The sequence below is a fragment of the Paramormyrops kingsleyae genome, chromosome 4, assembly GCF_048594095.1.
Source record: "Paramormyrops kingsleyae isolate MSU_618 chromosome 4, PKINGS_0.4, whole genome shotgun sequence".
NCBI classification, from domain to species: Eukaryota; Metazoa; Chordata; class Actinopteri; order Osteoglossiformes; family Mormyridae; genus Paramormyrops; species Paramormyrops kingsleyae.
The window spans coordinates 29,406,161-29,428,514 of record NC_132800.1 but is presented as its reverse complement, the minus strand read 5'-3'; the positions used below and the strand labels follow the sequence as shown (position 1 = coordinate 29,428,514).

General features: G+C 47.2%; 1 protein-coding gene across 1 annotated transcript in view; it reads left to right on the top strand.

The window, feature by feature from the left end:
* LOC111835763 (contactin-associated protein-like 2) overlaps window positions 1-22,354 on the top strand; it is a 227,883-nt gene that overhangs the window by 83,724 nt on the left and 121,805 nt on the right. Inside the window, exons 2-3 of the mRNA XM_072711069.1 lie at window positions 6,011-6,121; window positions 15,173-15,366. Coding sequence (XP_072567170.1) covers window positions 6,011-6,121; window positions 15,173-15,366 — 305 coding nt within the window. The remainder of the gene's footprint in view (window positions 1-6,010; window positions 6,122-15,172; window positions 15,367-22,354) is intronic.

Below are 22,354 nucleotides of genomic sequence, written 5' to 3'. Positions count from 1 at the left end.
GGTGGCACTGTGGTGCAGTGGTTAGCACTGTCGCTTTGCTCCAGTGGGACCTGGGGTGGCACTGTGGTGCAGTGGTTAGCACTGTCGCTTCGCTCCAGTGGGACCTGGGGTGGCACTGTGGTGCAGTGGTTAGCACTGTCGCTTCACTCCAATGGGTCCTGGAGTGGCACCATGGTGCAATGGTTAGCATGGTCGCCTCACTCTAGTGGGACCTGGAGTGGCACCCTGGTGCAGTGGTTAGCACTGCCTCACTCCATGGGACCAGGGTTTGAGTCTCTGCCATGGCTCCATGTGTGTGGAGTTTTCATATTCTTCCCATGTTATCATGTGGTTTCCTCGAGGTACTCCAGTTTCCCCCCACAGTCCAAAAACATGCTGAGGTCAATTGAAGTTGCCAAATTGCCCATTGATGGACTGGCATCCCATGTGAGTGTGTCCTGCGATGGATGTCCCATCCTGGGATGTTCCCTGCCTTGTGTCCTGCGATGGATGTCCCATCCTGGGATGTTCCCTGCCTTGTGTCCTGCGATGGATGTCCCATCCTGGGATGTTCCCTGCCTTGTGTCCTGCGATGGATGTCCCATCCTGGGATGTTCCCTGCCTTGTGTCCTGCGATGGATGTCCCATCCTGGGATGTTCCCTGCCTTGCGCCCATAGGCTCCAGACCCTCCGTGACCCTGAATAGGACAAGCAGTGTCAGAAAATGGATGGTTGGACAAGTCTTAATTGTATGGTTTTATAAGGCCAAGCAATCTACAGATCTTGTGGAGGCCAGCATGGAAGAAGCACTTAGGTGTTTTTGTGGTGCAATTACATTTGCACCTGAAATAACCTGCTTCTCTTCTATTTTGGTGATTAACTAAGATCATTAACGATGAACAGAGGTGTCATAGCAGCTGTCTTCATTCCCCATCTGATACTCTTAGACCACACAATGGCCTGTAAATGCTGCATTTCACTGGCATACATTCCTAACTCAAGGTGTTTCTTTTTGTTTTCAACTTTTATTTACTGTTAAGGCCATTCGTCAGACACGTAGCACCTCCACAACATGTGGCACAATACAACCTGGACCGCTGCATCTGTTACTCGAAGCTCCTTTGTGCTACACTTCTCAGTACGAGTTGATATGTGGCCGTGGAGAAAGCGGAGAGTGCTCGTTCATTCGAGCCGGCTTTATTCGCGCTGTGTGCCTGGTATGCAGCGTCCACATGCAGTCGTTTCGGAGAAGTGCCATCGGCGCTGTCTCACTTTGGCTGAATGTCTGATTAGCCTGATAAGCGATGTCTGCGCTGGATGCAGCTGCTCCTCCTGAAGACGGCAGCGTTGCTGGATAAACAAACAAACAAATAAATTTAAAAAAACTCCGTGGACTACAGCATTGGATACTGGTAGCAACTGGCAATTTGGATGTACTTTTGTCAGTGAAATATCGAATGAGCTCCCAAGGACAAAAACCAGTTGGATAAAGTAATATTCTGTAAGATATTAGTTTGTTTGTGTTGGTTATATGATTCATTTGTTTGTGTTGGTTAAAGAGATTCATTTGTTTGTTTTGGTTATATGTAACATTCTGTAAGATATTTGTTTGTTTTGGTTATACGTAACATTCTGTAAGATATTTGTTTGTTTCGGTTATACGTAACATTCTGTAAGATATTTGTTTGTTTTGGTTATACGTAACATTCTGTAAGGTATTTGTTTGTTTCGGTTATACGTAACATTCTGTAAGATATTTGTTTGTTTCGGTTATACATGCGACCACACTATCCCAACCTCAGCATCCTTCTCTGCCCCTGTTCCGGCATTTCCTGCTGTCACCGTGCACGGTGTGTCTGCGTACCTGTGATGTCAGACCCCGTGGAGCGGACGCAGTTAAGCAGGGTGGCAGTAAATGCCGAGATGCGCATTGTCACAGCACCATTCTTTACTGTATTACAGTAGAATAAATTTCCCATGTATAGTTTTGGTGTTCAGCATGAATCATGATAAATATACTAGCACTAGGTCTATGGGTGTTACAGCATGAATAATAAACCAATTATGTAATGCACAGGTGGTGGGGGGGGGGTCTTTACATTATAATTATTGAGGCCGTGTCTGATAAGTACCTCAGTATATTATGTGACTACAGTGTACCTGTAATCCTAAGGGCTGACTCATAGTGAGCATGTCACTTCCTGTCCTGGCATTCTATAGCAGCAACATTCAAATTCATTCATTCTGTAATGGCAATCCTGTGAAGCAGGATTTTTTTGAACCGCTCGCTCAGCTAAGGATCCCCCAAACTCGGGTCGGTTGTGGGTTCTGGTGGGACCCCCCACCCCAGTATTTCTGTCGGTCCCTTTACCATCACCAGGCACCAGGGTTAGAACCTCTAGGCCAGTGTTTCTCAACGCAGTCCTCAGGGAACCCCAGACAGTCCATGTTTTTGCTCCCTCCCAGCTCCCAGCCAATCAGGAACACCGAATAGCTGGTACAGGTGCGCTGGGAGCTGAGAGGAAGCAAAAACGTGGACTGGCTGGGGTTTCCTGAGGACTGGGTTGCGAAACACTGCTCTAGGCTGAGGGACTGTGGGTCCTCTGACACTGTGACACTGACAAACTCTGCCCCCCAGAAACTCCACAACACCCCCCCCCCCCAACACACAAACTTGTCACTATGCACAGACTAACTGGTAACACTTTACTTGACGGGGCACAAACATTTACTAATAACTTAGTTACTACTGAATTACAAATTATGAATCATGAACAAATATAGTAGCTTCTTGAGATAAAAGATGCATCATGATTCATTCATTATGAACAAACATGACATCAGTATTTCACTTGTGTTATTCATTACTTGTTCCTTCTGTTGTTCACAAAGGTTTTCGGAATTAGATATAGTAACAAATATTTTAACTACTTGAGACAAAAATGTCACAATTCATTAATGATGAATTAATTTGAGATCAGTATGTGACTATGACTTAGTTTGTTGTTAATTAATACAAAGGCATGGCATGATACTATGTTATTTGTGCTCTGTCAAGTAGGGTGTTACCGACTAATTTTACTGTTACTGTTGCACTGCATGCCTCCTGGCCGCTCTGTCCGCCCCCCTCATTTAGCATGTCGTGGCGTCTCTGGCTGCACTGTCACATTCCAGCCCACAGTCTATTTCTGTTTTGGATTCACTGTTTTGTTATATTATTATTTATAAAGTAACACTTCACTTGAGGGGACACAAATAAATGACACACTTACTTGATGCATTGATTAAGCATTAACTAAGTGTTAGTTCATCATTCAATTATGATGGTTCATGTATTGCACGGAGGAACTATGTTACATTATTAATATAGTTCCTGAACGGAATACATGAACTGTCATGATTGATTAATGATTAATGAACAAGCATGGGATCAGTACATAACTACCACTTAGTTACTGGTTAATGCATTAATTTAGCGTGTCCTGCTACACAATTTGTGTCCCCTCAGATAAATTCCTGTGACTTACTTGTATCTCTTGCTGTTTCTTTGTAACGTGCGCTGCAATCCAAGGAGACACATTTCGTTCCTATGCGTTGCACAGCGTGTTGATGTGAGGGGGGGGGGGCTGACAGGACAGCAGAGCAGGGGGAGATCTTCGCAGTGTGGGGAGGAGGTTCTCAGCCTCCCTATAATCAACTGCTGAATCTGATCAGTCCCCAGGCACAGAGTGATTGCTTAACTGGACTAATAACCGTGGGAGTAAATTGAAACACTATATAGAGCAGCATGTCATCTGTATGAATCATTTATACACTCTTTAAATGAGTAACAAACTTATATAAAATTTAATTTGTAACCAATTTGTAGACATTTATGAACTGTTTGCAAAGATACAAAAATATTTGGGTAGACAGATAGAGTGTTTGATAGGAAATTTTGTTTGAATTGAATGACAAACATAGAGGCTCATGTGACGATAAATTATATTTTATAATAATCAATTATATCTAGCTGGTGGATATCTAGAAAATAGCTGTAAATAAAATTACAAATGAATGAAATTAGCCTTTGTAGTGAGCCCCATTTGAAAGCCATTTATTTGTTTTTTGATTGATTGGTTACTCTCTTTGTGGACAAGTCAGGTAAATATAGGCTTGGCATCAGCAGGTAATAAGCAGCCTCCCCTAGTTCTGCAGAGAAGGCCTTTGTGGGTCGGCTGCCTGACGGACATCATCACCATGAAGGAAAGGCCACATAATTGATTTCCTTGCATTTTATACCTTTATGGCTGATAAGTAGGCGTGTGTATTTCATTCATGGTTAGCTTATGTCTGTATTTCTGGTTCATTGTATCAGGACTCTGCAAAGTGAATGGTAGTGAAATGAAGAGGCCAGATGTGATGGGGGCCATCAGTGCCACATTCAGATCTGTTCCCCAGACAGTCTGTTCTTTATCATCATTAAATAAGACAAACATGCATGCAGTCCCTGGACAACTGGAGACATTCCTGTGCTTACATGTGACTTTTCCTGGCTGTTACACTAATCTACCCTCACCATACCATACTCACTGCATACTCACGATAATCACTGCACGCTCACAATACTCACTGTATATTCACCATACTCACTGCATGCTTACCATGTTCATTACATGTTCACCATACTGCCTGCATATTCACCATATTCACTGCATGCTCACCACATTCACTGCATGCTTACCATGTCCACTTCATGTCCACTATACTCACTGCATTTTCACCACGCTCTCTATAAGTTAATCATACTCGCTGCATATTCACCATACTCACTATACGCTCACCATGCTCACTGTATGTCCACCATACTCAGTGCATGCTCACCATACTCATTGTATACTCGCCATAATCGCTGCATGCTCACCAAACTCTGTATGCTTTCCACACTCACTGCATATTTAACACGCACACACGCACACGCACACACTGCATATTCACCATACTCACTGCTCTCCATGTCCCAGCTAGCCGATCCTGTAACATTACGAGGACTCACTGCCCATTGCATCACTGAATTCCTCGCTGGTTACTTATACCATAAAAGCAGTTGGATGGCGTTGAGGTCAGTGCTCTGGCCCATCTCTCCGAATGGAAGAGGCGTGTAATAAGGTGCTCCAGCCTACCTACTGGAGGAGGCGTGTGAGGCGGCCACTTGGGGAGTAGGTGACAGGCAGACTCAGCCGTGAGCAAAACCCACACAGAGCAGGAGATTCACAGGCAGAGCTCCTGATGTCAGGCTGCAGGGCCTTTTATTAGAATGGTGCAGTTTGAGTTCTCTGTAAAAACTTCAGTACAAACTCACTCAATCCAATCTGGGACCTCAATCACAGTGTCTCTCCCATTAATTTAGTCAAAGTATTTGCAATAGAATTGAAAAGAATTACGATTACATGCCAAATCCTGTAGCAAATAGAAGCACAATGTAATGCTTGTCTTGAAAACAAATTTAGAATTAGTTTTGGATTAAATAATCTGATAAGCAAGTGGCCTTGTTCACGCTGGCGAGGCTGAATTGCAGTGCAGCGTTTCGTTATAATGTGCGTTACTTAAGACGTCTCATTATTTGAGTGTGTTTAAATAACGGTTTACGTCAGTCAGTAATGCTGGTAGACATGATGATCTGTGTTATACGAGCCAGTCATACTCACGTTCAGAGGTTGTTTTGAAGTCTGGCCGGCCTCCGCTACTCTGTCAAAGGCAGAGAAGTGTGACCTTGCGTTTTGAGGTTGGGGGGGTGGTGGCTGCTTTGCTAAGCTAATGGCCGTGCGTGCCTTGCTCCCGAAGCTCTCTGCCTGCATCTGCCCCGGCTGACCGGGCGTCCGGCCCAGTCGGTCAAGGAGCTGCTGTGTGTCCCACTTCCTGCATGTGGAGGCTTTGCTCTCTCATCTCCGTGCCGTTTACATATTTACACGTCACGCACATTTGTCTCTCTCCTGTCTGTCACGCCCCATCCTCCATGTGCTCATGTTTGTTCTTCTATCTCCTTTTCCAGTGAAATGTGATGAGGTCCTGGCCACGCCCCTCGCTCACCACGCATTCGCCGCCTCGTCGGTCTTCGCCAGCGGCTACGCTGCAGGCTACGCCAAGCTCAACCGGAGAGGAGGTACGTGAGTCTTCCGGGGACACAGGCGTCCCCATAAGGTGGCACCCCCCAACCCCCACCTCCGTAGTTGGGGCACTTTTGCTCTGATTCTGCCACACCCACTCACTTCCAGTCCCTCGTAAACTCATGGTGCCTTAGAGCAAAGCTCACTCACAGCTCACTCTCAGCTCACTCACAACTCACTCACAGCTCACCCACAGCTCACCCACAGCTCACTCTCAGCTCACTCACAGCTCACTCTCAGCTCACTCACAACTCACTCTCAGCTCACTCACAGCTCACTCACAGCTCACTCTCAGCTCACTCACAGCTCACTCTCAGCTCACTCACAGCTCACTCACAGCTCACTCTCACCATTATTTGATTATATTTTACAAGCCAAATGATTGTGCAGAGGCAACAATAGCAGCTGCTTTGTTCTGGATGCCTGAAACATCACAAGATAATATGCATAAAGATTTTCCCGTTTGGGGAAACCAGAGAACCTGTAGTTTTTGATTTCATTGGATAGTTTCTAGTTTAACTTGGATTGCTTTGGCATCTCTGTATTTCCCGGCTGCTCACGTGTGCTAGTGTGTGCAGTTTGCATGTACTCTCCGTGAAGAGTTTGCGTGTTTACCCCATGATGTATTTGCATGTTCTCCCCATGTTGAGTGGGGGTCCTGCAGGTGGCATCCCGTCCAGGGTGTCCCCCGCCCTGTGCCCTGTGATGGACTGGCATCCCGTCCAGGGTAGCAGAAAAGCCTTCAGAGGACATTCTGCTGAGGCACTAGCCTACAAACATCACCTAGTTTAGAGACAGCAGAGAGAGAAAATCCTTCTAAAGCATTTAATCTGGCCAAACAACAAACTGTCAAAGAACATGAGCTGCAAGCTGTGAAATTACTTCCTTTTCCCCCCCCACACTTTATCTCATGATTTCATCTCAACAACCGAACAAGAGGATCTTGGCATTTTATGACATTGAATTTATATATATAAATATATATAAATATAGGAACTTCATAAGCTATGGTATAGCATAAGTGTGTGCTGAGCTCCCCCGGCCTGTGTGCGGGGCTCCCTGTGCCGGCCTGTGTGCGGAGCTCCCTGTGCCGGCCTGTGTGCGGGGCTCCCTGTGCCGGCCTGTGTGCGGGGCTCCCTGTGCCGGCCTGTGTGCGGGGCTCCCTGTGCCGGCCTGTGTGCGGGGCTCCCTGTGCCGGCCTGTGTGCGGGGCTCCCTGTGCCGGCCTGTGTGCTGAGCTCCCTGTGCCGGCCTGTGTGCGGGGCTCCCCCGGCCTGCCTGTGTGCGGAGCTCCCTGTGTTTTCCGGCCTCCTCTCCATGACAGCCCCTTCCCTGGGTGACCCCAGTTCCGGCCCAGCTTCTGCAGAGTGCACATTCAGCGCCACCAGCGCCTCCTGCCTGTAGACGTGGGCGAGCTCACTTGATCGCTCAGTCCCTGTGGCATCGGCTTCCGGCGCTGTTTACATGTTTGCATGTTAATGGCCTGTTATCCTGGGCTTTAGTTGTTCTGCTCGGCCTTATCGCTGATTACATTTCTAACAGCACTAAGAAGCTGCCGGCTGCTTCCGCCCTCTTACTAAGCCCCGTGACGGTGTCACCCTGTGGGTTTGCGATGCGGAAATACTGGCACGCTCCTCTGCTCTCTGACCTCACTCTAACGGGCTCTACTGTCGGTTAACTAGCAGTCGGTAGATTAGAGCAAGCAATGTTTCTTTTTTTTTGGGTGGCACACGTGTGACAGGACCTCCTGTGGGTCACTGTCACCACGCTGACACCTGTCACCACGCTGCCCCCGTCCAGCTGTGCTCCCTCCCGCCCCCTTTTAGTCACAGCTCTCGAGCCCCTGGGGGGGGACTCCCTATCCGGCCCCTGATAGACATGGGCCCCGTAGGAGGGCCACCGCCACCCCCGCCTGAACGCCATCAGCACTGTCACAGCTAATGAACATCCTCTGCCACCACCAGCTATTTCTGACTTCCACCTCTCTGTCCGCTGACACGTCACCGGTGCTGCGTTCCCATTGGCTGTACGGGGCTGAAAAATTAGGACAATTCTTCTGCTAACAAAAGTGCAACTGTTATGACATTTTGCAGTGTATCAATTTAATAACATTTTTGGTAAGAGGATGTATTCCAGCTGAAAATGAAGTATCCACATTTATTGGGCTTCTATGAGCACCAGTATGAAATCAGAAATATGACTTTCACATGAATTACTATACAGATAATGGGAAAAGGCAGCCATCGTGTCTCAACATTACGGAAATGGTACTGCAGAAGGATCACTCTAGACAAGTCACTCCAGTTGAGTCACTCCAGAAGGGTCACTCCAAGCTCCATAAAGTCTGGGCTGCTCTCCCTCTCCATCTCCTTAACATAGGAACTAGAAACTGGCACCAGCAATGCAGCCATTAGAAGACATGAACTCTTACTGGGATTGTTGCAATTACAGTGATATTTGCTTCCATTTCAATTGTTATTTGCATCTAATATTTCTTGATAGTTTTTGTAGTGTATCTTCAATTTTTTTTCCGTAAACAAACAATATATTTTTAAACATCCTCCCAGATTCTAAGAAAGTGAAGTCCCATTTCTGTTTCATTTCCTTCCAAAATGAATTTGAGGTGACAGCAGATAGAGTTTTAGCTGGAAATATCCCATGTGAATGGCTGCCAGTCTCAGCTTGGCCAGGTAGCCAGGAGATGGAGAAAAAATGAAAACGTTGACGGTGATGTGAAGTTTCATATCACAGGAATGAAGAGCTGATGTCTGAGGCAGTGTGCTGTTCGTGAGGCTTACCAATGTGCCTGCGTATTTACATGTGTGTGAAGAAGGGCACCAAAACAGCAGCACAGAGAGACCTGCGTTTGTGCTCTCTTAGGTGTGATATCACGGGGGGGGGGGGTCTGGGTCCCGGGTTCTGATCCCTTGACCAGCAGTAATTATATCATGTTGGGTCCTTAATCAAGGCCCTTGACCCCCATTCGCTCTAGGTTTTGGGGCGCTGGCTGGTCTTGCTCTCTGATCTTACGTCTCTTACATCTAACTGGCTATGGAGATAAAAGTCAGTGTCTTCTTCAGTCTGGCATTGCACAAATCATGTAGGACACTTCAGCAATGCAAACCAATGCAAACCAACATATTTTCCGTTAAAACAATAGCGGTAATTCTTTTGCATGGATGATAAATGTATTTATGTAGCGTTTAAATTGTATGCATTTGTGACATTGTGCTGTTTAGGATTGGCTGAGAGATTTTCTTGTACCCTCTGCCAATTGCCGTGTGAGAATCGGGGAATTTTGTCAGAAGTGCTAGTTTATCAGATCTCTGACCGTGCATTTTCACCGTGAAACTAACATCTAAAGTTTCACGGCACTTTGGTGTGCCAGATGAAAAGGTTCATCCTATTAATGCGAGGGCTTGGATTCTCCTGAGGTCTGTGAAGATGGTCATTCGGAGCCGAAAGCTGCTTCGGGTTCACCTGCTGGAGAATATTTATGAGGGAAATGAAAGAGCAGAGCTATTTAAGCATTTAAGAACCCTTCAGTTTGGAATGCTTTTAAAATCCACTTCTCATTTTAGTAATAAAACAGTCTTCAAATATTACTGAATTTCATAATATTGACCAGAAACACGGGCACATCTGGGATGCTGGGAAAAAGCTGGACGTGATTTCCTCTCAGAAAATGTTAGACTGACCCTCAGCTATGCTAATCCAGATGGTCATTTAAGCAGCGTGTGCTAAGGAAAATGTAGCGTCATGTGTAAATTAATGAAAAAAAGATTATAGTTCATTGCTCAACTAATCTTTTGTTCAGTTTACTTTATTTTTAAAATCTCACCTTTTTACCTCAGCTTCTCCGGAAAGAAGCTAAATATCCTGAGCTTGTGACCCGAGGAATATCCTGTGGGTGTCATTAAACTATCTAGCTATATTACTGGCTAAAACGGTAAAAGGATATTAACAGCTAAAACTTCCTAGCGTTCCACGACTCCACGCTGAGTCCTCTTCCTTGGCTGCTTCCCTCAGACCCTCATCTGGGTGTGGGGCTTTGGAAGAGGCCGATCACACCAGACGTCCTTTCTTTCTGCTGGCCTGGGGTGTGAGCGGTGATTGCCCGTCATGTCGCGCTGGCAGGGCTCCCGGCACACCGGCAAGCCCCCCAGCGAGAGGGACGCCAGCCGGAAACGCTGCGCTATAGCCTGTCGTGTTTCTGTTGGCCATTTCCATAGGGTGAGATTGCTGGAAGCGCGGAACCACCCGACACACGCACCTAATTTAATTGGTTAACAACAAAAATCGACTTTAGTACAAGATAACTTATAATAACGCATTTATGATTGTTCATGTCCTCCTTCATAATATGCCTGCAGTTGATTAAATTAACTGTTATTTTTGCAAAGAAGGTTTATGCTATTAAATAACGCAGACAAAAATAGAGAACATTTCAGCTTGTTTATTCCTTGAGGAGAAAAAAGAATAGCTTTCTAAGCGCGGTAAACACCAGAACGCTTTGCTGTTTATGTTTATAAACAGAAGAAGTCTTCATATCCAGCTTTCAGGCAAAAAATATCAATGTGACTTCATCCTGGCATAGCTAGTTACATGTCGCTAATATATTTTCTTGGTGAAATGACCCCCTTCTAGCCTCACTAAAACAAAATCAAAAAGGTTATTTTATGAGGAATTCACCAGTTTCTGGAAGTATCTCTAAACACATCTGGGCCGATGGCGTTTGCCGACCGGCGGTTTATGCAGTGGCTGCAGTGGTTGTAGCTGTGCTGCATGTGTGCTAACAAGCATCAGGCAGTGCTCTCAGCCTGGGTGCCTAATGGGCGTGCAGCGCGAGGCCAGTCCACTTGGCGCGACTGGTGGTGTGTGACTGCTGCCAGATATACAGGGGCGGGGCCAGAAGGGCATGAGCTCCAGCTGAAAGCTGATTGGCTCCCGGTGTGCCCCTTTCCTGGCAAATACACTCAGGATATATACTCAGGGGCGGAGCCACAGGAGCACTAGCTCCAGCTGAAAGCTGATTGGCTCCCAGTGTGCTCCTTCCTCGTCATTTGCAGATTAAGCATATCATTAGTTAATCATTATATTGGCCCCTCTGTATGAATTATGGCCCCTCTAATGCTCCCGCCCCAGTATTTTAAAGGGCCGCCTGTGCAATAAGGAGTGCTGGATGCCACCGGCACAGTGGATCTCCTCCTTAGGCTGGATGCCACCGGCACAGTGGATCTCCTCCTTAGGCTGGATGCCACCGGCACAGTGGATCTCCTCCTTAGGCTGGATGCCGCCGGCACAGTGGATCTCCTCCCATGGATGACAGCAGTAGCATCTGTGTATCTCCTCCCATGGATGACAGGAGTAGCCTCTGTGTATCTCCTCCCATGGATGACAGGAGTAGCCTCTGTGTATCTCCTCCCATGGATGACAGGAGTAGCCTCTGTGTATCTCCTCCCATGGATGACAGCAGTAGCATCTGTGTATCTCCTCCCATGGATGACAGGAGTAGCCTCTGTGTATCTCCTCCCATGGATGACAGGAGTAGCCTCTGTGTATCTCCTCCCATGGATGACAGCAGTAGCATCTGTGTATCTCCTCCCATGGATGACAGGAGTAGCCTCTGTGTATCTCCTCCCATGGATGACAGCAGTAGCCTCTGTGTATCTCCTCCCATGGATGACAGGAGTAGCCTCTGTGTATCTCCTCCCATGGATGACAGCAGTAGCATCTGTGTATCTCCTCCCATGGATGACAGGAGTAGCCTCTGTGTATCTCCTCCCATGGATGACAGCAGTAGCCTCTGTGTATCTCCTCCCATGGATGACAGGAGTAGCCTCTGTGTATCTCCTCCCATGGATGACAGCAGTAGCCTCTGTGTATCTCCTCCCATGGATGACCTGGAGTAGCCTCTGTGTATCTCCTCCCATGGATGACAGGAGTAGCCTCTGTGTATCTCCTCCCATGGATGACAGCAGTAGCCTCTGTGTATCTCCTCCGGTATTTTGAGCCTGGTGGAATGTCGGAGCACCATAGTGTGACATTGTGATGGCTAACAAACAGCCCATACTTTCTGCAGCTCTCCTTTACCTCTTTGTCCTATGTTCTCATGAAGGTCTGGAACCTTCTTGAAAATTGAACCAATGGTATCATGGTATCAGAATCATCTCATATCTAATTCTAAATAAAACTTATTCTTTCTTGTTTTTTAAATGGCCTTGTTTTTCTGTCAAAGTTGAGCTTCATTATTGAAACACAAAGACTTCACCATTACAGTGGGAGGCAACAATTCCACCGGCAGACGGCTAGAGCGTGCGTAGCATTTCCTAAGTAGGCTTCTTTTGTAATGTCATCTGTAGTTTACCTGGTGTTTGAATAGGGGATGCAGTGCATCTGAGGACACTTATCTGTTCCCCCACTGCGATAGTATTTAATGTTTGAAACACAGACGGCCCTCTTGTCAGTGCATTTTGGCTGCGTTGTTACCAGCATGCTGCTTCAGAAGGTCGGCAGGCATCGTGTGCCGTTCAAGGTAATGCATCCCAATGGGAATGAATCGTGGGATGGTAATAATCACTCACTGTGCTGAAGAAGAACTTCTTAGGATAGAAATCATACAATTACGCAGCGCATGACATATACAATGACAAATTTAGTGTCACAAGGAACGCACATTTGGAGGTGCTGGTGCTTCATTAATTACACATCCTCCTCAAGGAGCACACGTTTGGAGGTTCTGGTGCTTCATTATTGCACATCCTCCACAAGGAGCACACGTTTGGATTTGCTGGTGCTTCATTATTACACATCCTCCTCAAGGAGCACACGTTTGGAGGTTCTAGTGCTTCATTATTACACATACTCCTCAAGGAGCACGCGTTTGGAGGTTCTGGTGCTTCATTATTACACATCCTCCTCAAGGAGCACACATTTGGAGGTTCTAGTGCTTCATTATTACACATACTCCTCAAGGAGCACGCGTTTGGAGGTTCTGGTGCTTCATTATTACACATCCTCCACAAGGAGCACACATTTGGAGGTGCTGGTGCTTCATTAATTATCCATCCTCCCCAAGGACGACACATTTGGAAGGGCTGGTGCTGTATTAATTAAATATCCTTCTCCTGAGCTTTAGGCGAATGTTTTCTGGTGTGACATTGCATGTACGCATCCTTAAGATGCATAAGCACTAGTTTGTGTTCATTTTGAAGGGTTTTACATTCCAAATTAAATAGGAAATCGTACCTTTAGTCACTAATAGTTTGCCTTGATCTGTATTATAAATCTATTACATCTTCCCTCAGCAAACAGTTGAACCTCATTAGTCTGGGACACGGTCAGATCGTCCGCGTGTGAAGCGTCACCCCGGCTACCCCTGCGCCCTAAAACGCTTTATTGTCGGATTCAGAGTTGGGTGTGACAGGATGGAAGCAGATCAGGCCTAGGCTGGGTCACGAGGTCACCTACAGACCGAGAGAAGCAGCTCAGGCAGGCAGGCAGGAAGCAGGCTGCTGCAGCCATGACATGATGCCTGTTTATTTCAGTGTTTCCTCACCTTTGTCAGCCTGGTGACAGAGGGAAGCTTTGGCAGCCGTGTGGATTCATTTCAGCTCCCCAGAGCCCTGCTGTCCTGTCTCTCATCCTCGCTCACCTCTCCTCCGACTCGCCCCTGTGCGTTTTTCATGGCTGGCTAGAGCTGGATGGGAGTCCCCCCCCTGCACCCCCCCAGTGTGGTGTAATCGCCTGCCCCCTCAGACCCCCCCCGCACCCCTCAGTATGGTGTAATCGCCTGCCCCCTCAGACCGCCCCACCCTGCAACCTCTGTGCATTTCTGGAACCGTCCTCCAATCAGCTCCTCTCTCCTGCCATGTTCCCAGCCTGCCGTTCGCTGGTATCGATTCCTCCGCAGTGTCCCGCCTGTATCAGTTTGGGCTCCAGCTCCTATGACCGGCTAATTGGATTATGCTGGATTTCCCTGCTTCTGGTATGCCTGCTGATCAGTCGATACCATTTACCTCCCCATCCTACTCTGTCCCTAAACATCATAAGAAAATGGTCCTGACTGATTTAAGGTCTCCTTACTGCAAGGAGGACACAGGCAGAAGCATATTAATTAACTCCCTGCACTTAAAAACCAATTTGTCATCTAATCTCCAAGAAATAGATTTATACTGTAGGCAGAGATTATGCTTTCACGGCGGTGTAATTTTTCAGATTGCCTCGCAGTCATTTCGATTGACAGTAAACAATCCCCTAATCGTCATGGCTGTGTATTCTCCATACAAACCCAGTGGGACGTGCTTCGCTTTGCCTCAGGTCTTTAATGTAATGGTTTTGAATGTCTGACTGTTATTAAAGTCTTGCCCTGCTGGTTCTTTCTGCTGTCAGTGAAGCTGGAATGTAAAAGAACACACATCATTACTATGCTGATGATGGGAAATGCACCTCAACCTTATCGTATAATAGCAGAGCTCAATGATTCTGTCCCAAGCTCAGAGCACTGTGAGGACAGTTTGGGCAGCCTTGTCCCGCTCAGTCTGTCTCGCCGTGAGGATAGTTTGGGCAGCCTTGTCCCGCTCAGTCTGTCTCGCCGTGAGGATAGTTTGGGCAGCCTTGTCCCGCTCAGTCTGTCCCGCCGTGAGGACAGTTTGGGCAGCCTTGTCCCGCTCAGTCTGTCTCGCCGTGAGGATAGTTTGGGCAGCCTTGTCCCGCTCAGTCTGTCTCGCCGTGAGGACAGTTTGGGCAGCCTTGTCCCGCTCAGTCTGTCTCGCCGTGAGGACAGTTTGGGCAGCCTTGTCCCGCTCAGTCTGTCTCGCCGTGAGGACAGTTTGGGCAGCCTTGTCCCGCTCAGTCTGTCTCGCCGTGAGGACAGTTTGGGCAGCCTTGTCCCGCTCAGTCTGTCTCGCCGTGAGGACAGTTTGGACAGCCTTGTCCCGCTCAGTCTGTCTCGCTGTGAGGACAGTTTGGGCAGCCTTGTCCCACTCAGGCTGTCTCGCCATGAGGATACTACTGACATGTGCGATTTTGCCTTTCTTCTCTGGCCAGGGGCGGGAGGCTGGTCCCCACTGGATAATGACCATTACCAGTGGCTGCAAGTGGACCTGGGTGGTAGGAAGCAGATCACCGCCATAGCAACACAAGGCAGGTACAGCAGCTCTGATTGGACGACGCAATACAGACTGCTCTACAGCGACACAGGAAGGAACTGGAAGCCATATCAGCAGGACGGTAACATCTGGGTGAGTCCCCCTTGCTGGGAAATTGTACCATCAGTCTAACTGTACCCCTGAGCTGAAATATTGCATTATTGGTCTGACTGTTCCCCCAGCCAAGAAATCGCACCATCAGTCTGATTGTACTCTGAGGAAACTTAAGAAATGATAAGGACACTGATGAAGTTGTGCTGTGTGTCTGATTGTACCTATGCATTTACTGGGATTACATTACAGCAGTGCCCCTTGCTGCCATATTGCCTAATTAGTTTGATTTATTTTAAGAGATTTGCCAGGAAACTCAATGCCAGTGAGCCACACTGAATGTCATTTTGATCGATTGATTAATTTTGACCGTCCCAGTGAGGACGGGATCTGTGTGAGGTCCAGATGGCTCATCTTCTGCAGCTTCAAGCCAGTAGCTTTCAGATACATCTCAGTACTGTCAAAGGCCTGTGCGCCATTTCATTGAAAAATTATGCTTCCTAATAGAGAATTAAGCTGTTCAGGATTTCTCACTGTTTTTCATTCATATAGTCGGATGGCCGATCTCAGCTGATGATATGCTGGGAATGTCCCTGTAGCGAATATAGGTCCTGTTCTTCAGCATCTTCAAGGTGCCCCACCTGCAGATTTATGGGGTCTGAGAGGGCCTCATCATTAATGATGTGGAAGGACACGGGGGGCCCTGGAGGAGCATGTGACCTAAACACGACAGCTTCAGAACCACTGTCAGTCACTCATCAGTCACCTCTGGCTCTACGAGACAGAATTTATGGGCTGTACTTTCTGCCAAAAATCACACAGAGGAATGAAGTGGTTCTGAAAAAGAGATGGAAAAGCAGAGAGAATGGTTTGGGGGCGTTATGAGCGAGGAACATTCGGAGTAATTACAAACCTGATGAAAAATGCAGAACACCGATATAACTCTTATTCCATCGTCTCTTCCACATAGGTAGGATCTTAATGAAACTAATCTGTAAATTATCACATTCCAATTATGTAATAGATGTGGCCATATCACACATTGAGTTTTATATTGATATCTCAGGTCCATTTAAATGTCAGTCTAAACAGTCTGTTCCCCAATAAATTTAGCATAGATAGACTTGGAGTGTTGGCAGTGTCTGATCTATCAGGAGGTGTGCGACTCTGCAGGTTAGGACTCGTGATCAGAAGGTTGCTAGTTCAAATCCCTTGGCTGGCAGAGTGAGGTCACCATCAGGCCCTCAACCCCAGCCGCACCAGGGACACTGTGTGACCTTGCTCTCTTTACACCGAAACATCTGCTAAATATTGCAATGAGTTGGCAACCCATCCAGGGTCATAACGTGCCTTGTGCCTGTAGTTTCCAGGTTAGGCTCTGGACCTCCGTGACCCTGCATTGGACAAGCGGTTAGAGAAAATGGATGGATGGATGGATGGATGGTATCTGCTGAATATATAAATGCAGTGCATCTTGCCCCTGTGATCCGGGTCCCTGTGCCTGGATTGCCTTCTCTTTCACCAGTCGTGTTTCAGGGTCATAAAGTTGTGGTCGTCCTCTGGTCATGAGCTTGTGGAATGAGCTGCTCGATCCATCAGGAAACGTTGTGGAGAGCTCCACAGCCCAGCCAGTTCACCCAGCGGCTCTAATAACACTCTTACTTTGTTAGGACACTATGTATGTGGGGAAAAAAGCAGGGATCTGAACAAATTTACACTGCATGTCACACACACGCGCTGTTGTGTTGGTGTGTGTTTTGGGACATGCGATTTTCCAGCAGTATGTGCAACGCGACATCCAATGGGAGTACTTTTGCACTGTTGAGATGCTGTTGATTTATCTCTGAAAGGTATTGTCTACAGCATAGATGGCGTCTGCTTGAGGGGTCTGAGCCAGTACCCGTCCTGTCAGCAGCTGTGAGTGGAGATAAATGTTTCCGCTGCAGCAGAGCCGATGATGGGCCAGCGGTTTGGCCGTCACAGGCTCATGGGGGGTGGGGGGGCGGGGGTGGATTTATACCAGGCCTGACGGCTGATGTACGGCTTCCTCCCCACGTCGCCAAAACTGTCAGCCTCCACAAACCTGGTTCTTTCTCGCTTTTCCCTCGATTCTTTGCTGCAAACTCTGTTCACTTTAACAATTTAGCTATTGAAGACAAGCAGCTGAACCACATTAAAAATACAAGAAATAATAATAATGTTACTATGAAAATTGCCATTTTAAGATTTCATCCCAGATTTCTTAAGATTTGTAACCGCCAGGTACAGCAGTATGTTATATCAGCATCAGTGTGTGAAATCAGTATCATTGTCATTATCAGTGTGTGATATCAGTGTCAGTATGTGATATCAGTGTCAGTGTATGATATCAGTGTCAGTATGTGATATCGGTGTCAGTGTATGATATCAGTGTCAGTATGTGATATCGGTGTCAGTGTATGATATCAGTGTCAGTATGTGATATCAGTGTCAGTGTATGATATCAGTGTCAGTATGTGATATCAGGGTCAGTGTATGATATCAGTGTCAGTATGTGATATCGGTGTCAGTGTATGATATCAGTGTCAGTGTATGAAATCAGTGTCAGTGTATGAAATCAGTGTCAGTGTATGATATCAGTGTCAGTATGTGATATCAGTGTCAGTGTATGAAATCAGTGTCAGTGTGTCAATTTGGTAGCCTAGATGTGCTAAGCTACTGAAGAGCTTGTATGCTGAATATCCAAATGAAATGATTCTCCCTACCTATGTGGGTGGAGATGGAGCAGGGCAGACATAATACTCTCCCTGCCTAGGTGGGTGGAGATGGAGCAGGGCAGACATAATACTCTCCCTGCCTAGGTGGGTGGAGATGGAGCAGGGCAGACATAATACTCTCCCTGCCTAGGTGGGTGGAGATGGACCAGGACAGACATAATACTCTCCTTGCCTAGGTGGGTGGAGATGGAGCAGGGCAGGCATAATACTCTCCTTGCCTAGGTGGGTGGAGATGGACCAGGACAGACATAATACTCTCCTTGCCTAGGTGGGTGGAGATGGACCAGGACAGACATAATACTCTCCTTGCCTAGGTGGGTGGAGATGGAGCAGGGCAGGCATAATACTCTCCTTGCCTAGGTGGGTGGAGATGGACCAGGACAGACATAATACTCTCCTTGCCTAGGTGGGTGGAGATGGAGCAGGACAGACATAATACTCTCCCTGCCTAGGTGGGTGGAGATGGAGCAGGACAGACATAATACTCTCCTTGCCCTACCTCCTACCAGAAGATATTACCATGCCAAAGTCCCAGGCTCCACCCACACAGATATGTGCTGTCAAACCACGACCGTTCAGTCCCTGGTCTCTGCCTGCCGTCCTCATCGCTCAGAGCTCTCCCATCAGGAGCTCGTCTATGGTTCTGACGGCACGCATGGACCTGGTCCTTGGCCTATCTCAGGCTGTCACGCCCAAAGCCTTAAACGCACAGCGTATTTGGCGGGGAGTGTGTAGGACCAGGCACATCCAGAGAAGCTGGCAGACAAACAGTTACAGGAAAAGGAGTCAGCTAAACTCTTTGCTGACAGAATCTTTCAGGCTCCTGGCTTCAGGATTTATATTCTGCGTAATACAGTGCTGAGTATTAATCTGTTTCAGCGACACCAGTCCAGCATTGTCTGGAAATATTTGTTGTTGGAGGTGCTGGGCTGTGAATGTATGATTTCCGCTCTGACATTTGAGCCCTCGTTTATATTTCTGTACTTCCAGATAATTTACCGGCCTGAAACGCAAACGCACTCGTAGGAGATCACTGAGTCGTTCGTTATTTTTTGCCGTGCCCAATAAGCTGGATGGGAATGGGGGAGAGATTTGTAGCCGAATGTCTTCAGAGTTTACTTTTAATTCTCGCCGGAGTGTATTTTATATATCGGTTAATGCGTCGGAAATGAGTCATACAAGATGTATTCAACAAGCAAAGGTTTGTAACATGAGAAACGGCATGTTTGAGGATTCGTCATTTTACAAAGCTGACTCCATTCTGCTGAGGCGTACCGAATCTGTGTGTGTGTATCTGTGTGTGAGTGTGTCTGTGTATCTGTGTGTGTGTGTATGTGTGTGTGTGTGTGTGTCTGTGTCTGTGTGTGTGTGTGTGTCTGTGTGTCTGTGTTTGTGTCTGCACCGACTCCCCCTGGTGGGGGGGGGGGGGGGTACTCACAGTGAGATGCTAAAAATAGCTCTTTATAATGACAAGAGGCAATGTTTCCTAATCAGATTCTCAGACACCCGCAGCCAGTCCATGTTTTGGCTGCTACCGGGAGAGAGGACGGACTGCGGGTCCCCGAGGACTGACATAAAGCCACAAGGGGCCAAAGCCCACATGTTTTGGGTTGCAAAGAGGTTTTGGATCACCGCTGAGGTGTCTGTCTGTGCACATTCACGTAGCCAACCTCGGGGTGACTTGGGGGCGGCCTCGGGGTGACCTGGGGGCGGCCTCGGGGTGACCTGGGGGTGCAGTCCCAGCCTGAGGTGGCAGGCGCGTTAGGGTCACAGAACACAGCCCTCGCATGACGTGGCCCGCAACGACAACGTCCCACTGAAAGGCACTCAGCATGCCGAGGACGACAAGCCATTTATCAGGCCCTGAGCTCAATGCTGCTCTATAACATGAAGAAAAAAAGCATATAAATAAAACACCTGCATATGTCCTATATATGTATATACACATGATGTATGAACACATGTATGTCTGTAGGAAATACTACCTGCACATCTGTCTAAAAACTAATATATTTCTAAAGGGCATGAATATGTTAGAGCCAGTGATTGGTTTTCTGTCATTTGGAAATAGTCATTTGAAACATAACACAGACTATTTTTGATAAAGTATGACGGATGCTTATTAAGTTTGGACTGTTTGGTGCAAAAGTCTGATCATTTGGCATCTGAAGATATGGAGGTATCAAGTTATGACCTGAGCAGTATGGCGAGCTGAATGCTGGAACTGAACTTGAGGTGACCTCACTGTCTATGAGTAAAAGGGGGGGGGGGGGTTGGGGGTTGGGGGTTGGGGGCCAGGCCTGTACTCCCATAGGGTACATCGTTTTGCTAACATGTTTTCTCACCACATAATTACATTTGTTTATCTCTGACTTCAAAGACCAGTTTCTGTGCTCAACAGGCAAGTCATTTATATCTGTTGCCTGTCTCAATTAATCCTAATTAAAAGATTAAGCATTCATATTGATTGGAAGGAGCGGGGAATTCTTGCTACTTGTGGCTGGGATTTGAAATGAATGTTTAATCTCAGCAGTGAGATTAAACAGAATGTTAGAAGAATTCTGGTTTGTGGATTATTGTATTACTGTGAAGTCATTCCTCGCGCGTCAGGAAGATTCTCGCGTGCCTTTTCTGTATGCATGTCAAACGCGGAATTATTGATCTAGTATATTTGTCTACAAATGTACAGTATGGTGGTGAGACACCCTGGGAATTTAGAAATTACATGGTAAAAGAGGCAATTAAGACGAAGCATTATCCTTGAAGCGCCTGCTTGGAGAAATGGGAATGAAAAGTTAATCCTGTTCTTCAGGAGTTACAGGCTTTTTGGATAAACCCCCCCCCCCCCCACTCCCAATGCGGACCCCCAATAACGCTGGTTATTTCAGACTGATGATGCTGTCAGGCTGACCTTCAGCACCATAGCTGTATATCAGCTGAGACCTGTGCAGATAACAGGCCGCGTGCGGCCCGGATTGATGCATTATACGAAATCCCTGAACCTCGAAGCGCCACCCTGCTCTGTGTGCCGTCCAAAGGACGCCATTACTTTGACAAACAATATTAATGCCAATATAGGGGGACCTAAATCCTCCGCAGAGACACAGCAAAGGCCATAATTTTTAAATATCCCCAATAACAGAAAAGGAAAAAGTGGGATTGTCTCCCTACGGTGTTTATAATGAAATGTAAATGGAGATTTTTGTCCATCCGTATAGTTTTTCTGCCCTTCTTGCTGTCGGAATCACGGCGGCGATGATTGGGACCCAGTGCACACGGCTCACCCATAATTCAGTTTTAAGACATTGTGCATTTCATACCAGAAAATTAATTGCAGGTTGTGATTGATTGAGGTTGTTTATGGGCCTTATTTATTAAGTAGAAAATGGACTCATGTTTTATTAGACGCCCGAGTGGGTCGGACCTTGGGAAGATCGGAGGATGTTTCCCCTCTGTCAGTATTCTGCCCAAACACCCTGACAACGCAGTGAAACAGCTGAACACCCGCAGGTTTATTTTGGGTTTAAAAAGTAAACAATTGGCTTGGAAATGAACTCATACCTGGCAGTTTGAGCCTCTTAAGTAACATTCCTAAATGTTTAATGTGGAAGATGGGGATCCATTGTTCTAATTCAGTGTTTCCACGGGGACCTGCAGATAGTCTGGCGTGGAGCTGGGAGGAAGTAAAAACATGGACCGTCTGTGGGGCCCCAAGGGCTGGGCTGGGAAACGCTGTTCTCCTTTATGCCATCAGCGTTCCAGGAGTGTCCTCGTTATATCTAGGCCTTCATCTGAAAAACAGATCCCTGGCTGCAACTGACCTAAAGTTAATTCTCCTTTCAGTTGTGTCAGCCGTGGGATTGTCTGCCTTAAGCGCCGCCCTTAAGCTCCGCCCTTTTCTGCATAGGTGCTGGATTTCTGGTCTTTGCTGGTGCCTGTGAGGAATTGTAATGGCAGTCTGTTTGTTGGGTCCACGTGTAGACAGCCATGCCGATACGGGACACAGCACAGCCTGGAACCTTCCACTCTCCCGCAGACACTCAGCGCTCTCCTGCCGCTTCTGATAGCTGCAGACCTGGGAACTCTCTTCATTAGTGGAAGAGCAGGCATCACCGATGCTCATGTCAGAGTCACAAGGGGCCTCTCTCTCAGTGCGTCCTCTCATGTCAGAGTCGCAAGGGGCCTCTCTCTCAGTGCGTCCTCTCATGTCAGAGTCGCAAGGGGCCTCTCTCTCAGTGCGTCCTCTCATGTCAGAGTCGCAAGGGGCCTCTCTC